General features: G+C 42.5%; 1 protein-coding gene across 1 annotated transcript in view; it reads right to left on the reverse strand.

Annotated features, from left to right (window-relative positions):
* Positions 1-3417, reverse strand: part of asb10 (ankyrin repeat and SOCS box containing 10) — a 3920-nt gene extending 503 nt beyond the window's left edge. The window contains exons 1-4 of the mRNA XM_037681761.1: positions 3093-3417; positions 1813-2080; positions 809-1313; positions 181-294 (exon numbers count right to left, since the gene is read on the reverse strand). Of these exons, the coding sequence (XP_037537689.1) occupies positions 181-294; positions 809-1313; positions 1813-2080; positions 3093-3417 (1212 nt within the window). The remainder of the gene's footprint in view (positions 1-180; positions 295-808; positions 1314-1812; positions 2081-3092) is intronic.
* Positions 3418-4142: the final 725 nt, after the last annotated feature.

The raw sequence follows: 4142 nt of genomic DNA on the forward strand, positions 1-4142 counted from the left end.
TATATATATATATATATATATATATATATATATATGAAATTGTTTTAAAGAGCATTCTTTAGACTTGTAATTACATCTGCTATGCTTTAAAGTGTGCAACTATAATTACAATGAGAAAGAGCAAGGTTAGAAAAAACATTCTGGTGAAAAGTTCATCATCATTTCGTGGTAATAACTTGCCACTAAGGCCTCCGCAGGCACAGACTCAGCCCAGGTGTCCGTGACTTTGAGGTGACTGTAGGCATTCAGGAGGACCTCAATGGTGGATGGAGAGTCGGAGCAGTGCTTCAGAACCTGGAACCCATCACAACGCTCAGCAGATCAGGCAAGATTCGTGGAATAATTTAAGTTCGTGAGCGAGCTTTGTGACTCCAAAGAACTGAAGAAATAAAGTAATTAAACACTTGTGAAATGAACAGATTGGTCTTCCCTCTGGGGGTTTAACTGGAAATTATGCAATTAGTGCTAATTAATCTCCTATTAACACTTGCCTAATTAGGAAGCAGGCATTTTGTCTAGTGCACGTGGGTTCGCTGATAGTTGTAGTCTGTTTCCTGCAGAGAGTGCCACACATCGTGTTGTGTCATGGAATTGGAGTGATTTGAATGTGAATTTGAGAAGTCTCCTATGTGTTTCAAGACTCCTAATCTGTTCCATGTGCAGCACTTGCTAATTATGCAAAATGAGCCACCTTGATGAGTAATTTGTTCACACCATAAATGCAATAAATGACTGTAAATCATCATGAACTGCATTGTTTAAATGCTTTTGCGCGTGTTATTGTTTTACTTCGACGTTAGTTTCATACCACAGGGAGGGCACCAGGCCACACTCGGATCGAGCCATGGTTCAGCAAAGCACGAACAATCCTCTCAGGACGATGTGCAGCCTTGTAGCACACCACCTTCAGGATCTTGTGCATGGGAGCTTCACCGTCATAGTCCATGTTGTTAACGGAGGCTCCGTTGGCCAGCAGCAGATCCGCCACATCTGGGTTTGCGTTCTTACAGGCCATGTGCAACGGAGAGTGTCTGTCCTGATCCACAGTCTGGACATCAGCCCCTGCCAACAGCAGCGTCTGGCACACTCGGAAGTAGCGCTCAAGTTCCCGTGCCTCCTGAGGCTGCGAACACGCCGCGTTCAAGGGAGTGAGGCCCTCATCGTTCTGTTTGTTCACGTCGGCTCCGTAGCGCAGGTAGAGCTCCACGTGGCCCAGGAGCCCGTTCCTGGCTGCGACGTGCAAGGGAGTGTCATCTTCATCCAGGCTGCGACCGCTGATTGCAGCGCCGTACTCAAGGAGATACTTGGCACATCTGGCAGCCAATTACAGAAACCAGGATAAATTAGATAGATCAGTGGATCCCCAACTTTCTTTTAATCCAACGTACCGAAATAGGCTTTTTTTTATAGTAGATGAGCTAAAGTGGTCCTTCATCACTGCAACCCATTATGTTCTAAATGGGTTTAATTAAAATTATTTCAAATTTTATGTCTTTAAACATCACTTCGCTTGATCATATTTACTGGTGGGCTGTATTTATTACAATCTTTGCAGCAGAATTCCTGCAGTAGTTACTCTTCAGCGCTTGTTTGCTCACCAATAATTGTGTTTAAAAGGCTACTTTGTTTTTTGTATGATACAATGTGTGAGTCAAAAGAGCTCAAGGTTAAGCTTAGCATTGATATTTAGATCTGTCTATTAGCTTTAAATAAACCATGAAAGCTCTATTTGGTTAATAAGTTTTTGATGCTACTGCTTTTTGGTCATGATGATTAAGTCTGTTATTTCAGGTTTGATTTGATCATACTCACTCTAGAGATTCAGGACATGTGCAAGTGTGCAAAGGCATGAGGCCATCTTCCGTGACAGCGTTTGCATTGGCGCCATACATCAGCAGCAGTTTGGTGCACTCCGGCTGGCAGTTCTCGCAGGACTCGTGCAGGGCCGTGGTGCCTCCAGGTGCCAGGTCTACGTTTGCCCCACGTTGAAGTAAAAGGTGCAGGCAGTCTGCAAATCCTCGACCGGCAGTGATGTGAAGCGGTGTTGTCAGCTCCTGCTCATACGTCAGAGACCAAAGTCCTGCAGCACGGAGCAAAGAGAACGCAGGTTTTAGGGTAAGAGCAGAAACAGCAGATCAGTGGCATCATAGCATCTTGATGTATTTCCAATGCATGTTCCATTTTCTAACAGAAAAAAAGACTTTTAAAACCTACTGAGGCTTCTGTAGTTTAACCTGAAGTTCTTCCACTCCTCTAAGTTACTGGTGTCATAAATGGCATCAGCAAGGTAGCTGTACTCGTCGTCGTCCACAATGCTGAGAAGTGTCGGCTCGTCTCCCACGAGCAGAGAGTTCCAGAACTGCAGGATACAGCCTGAGGCCTTGGCTGTGGCGATCACGTCTTCACGGTATTTCTTTGGCTTTTTCCACTTTATCTTAGGGCCCAAGTAAGCCATTTCCCTGCTAGTTTCTTTGTTTTGGGTGCGTGGTTTCTGGTGCAAGGGTTGTTTGTGCAGACGGAGCTATTTCAGGGAGGTGTCATGTGATGTGTTGACCCGCTTACCATGCCAGTGTAATTCATGGGAGCCAATGACTGCAGTATGTCAAAACTGACCTTTTTTCAACTGATCAACTGAAGTTAATCTACAATAAAATATGTTTTCATTATTAAAAAAAAAAACAAGTATATGAACATCAGCATCATCTATTGTTGCACAAAATCATTTCATGGTGTATAGTCATCACTTTTTTTTTTACATTAGGTAAAAGTTTTAGGTGAAAATTGACATAGAAATTGTTGATTTTCCATGAGTCCTAACTGAATTAATAAGTTGCAAATAAATGAAGCAACACAAAGCAACTCTAAATATATAACCATGAATGGTTTATATTAATATTGCCTCATGACCTGTGTCTATAAATAAGACATTACAGCATATTTAAAAGCTCCAGCAGAGTGAGTCGCTGCTTGAAGTTTAGCTTACTTTGAGTTTTAGACATGCACATTTCCAGAGGTACAACTTATAGATAGGATTTGTTAAATCAAAAATAGTTATAAATAGATCCTTATTAAAAATTGATGCCATTTCTTACCTTCCCCTCGAGCAACCCAACGCATCTCTCCTCCCTGTGGCTGTATGATGAGGTTTGCCGTGGATCCTCTTGGAAAAAATGTCTTCAAAGCCTCCAGGTCTCCTGTATACAACACATTTTGGATGACCACATCTTGGCAGGTGGCTGGTGGCCTGGTGTAGCTGGACCTGGGTGGTGCTCTGTCTGTGGCCTCTTTCCTCAGCATGTAGCTGCTGAGGTGATGGGAGGCCAGCTGCCTTTTGTACTTGTGCCTCTCTAACATTTCTTTGTCAAGTTCAAGTGAACGCAAGGCCGTAGACGTGAAGACGAAGCTACCTTGGGACATGCTAGATGTGTTTTCAGGAGAAAATATATATAAAAATGTATTAAGATGCCTATGATGAGTCAAAAAGACTGGAAAAAGACCTGTCACACTTCTGTTTTTGTTGTTGAACTCCCTCTGGCTGCTGTCCACTTTTAGCCTCAGCTGTTCACAGAGTTGTTTGGCTGTTCAGTACGAGACCCTCCCTGCAGTGTGACAAGTTGGGCTATTTTTATGTCTCACATGCATCCGCTCCATCTCCCATGTTTGCCTTCCAGCTAGCCATGAAGGCTAAGAGTTGCATAAATGCTCAGGTCATTTTTGGAATTATTAGTCTTTTTATTCATTTATTTTTGTAAAGTGCACTTAATAAAATACATTTTAAAGAAAACTTATATCTAAAGTAGAATTAGGAACAGCAACGACTCTTAGCATGTCTTTTATTGATAGACTGCAGGCAACAACAAAAAAAGCGATACCCAACCTGAACATTTAATTAATGTTCTCGATGTAACTGTTATAGGAAGAGCAAATTGGAATGCCCTCTTTGTAGGCCCATTTGAGTAGAAGGCAAATGTCTTTTTTCTGCTTTGTATTTTTTCCTGAGAGCACTAATGGGTTTTTATGTATCCACCAGGCTCCCTGCATTAGAACATTAGGCTGAATGAATGGCAACCGCTGTGTCACTCTGCCCCACATGTAGCATTCTGATGACAGAGGGATGGCGCATAATTAAGCTTTTTAAGCCT

The sequence above is a fragment of the Nematolebias whitei genome, chromosome 9, assembly GCF_014905685.2.
Source record: "Nematolebias whitei isolate Nwh7 chromosome 9, NemWhi1, whole genome shotgun sequence".
NCBI classification, from domain to species: Eukaryota; Metazoa; Chordata; class Actinopteri; order Cyprinodontiformes; family Rivulidae; genus Nematolebias; species Nematolebias whitei.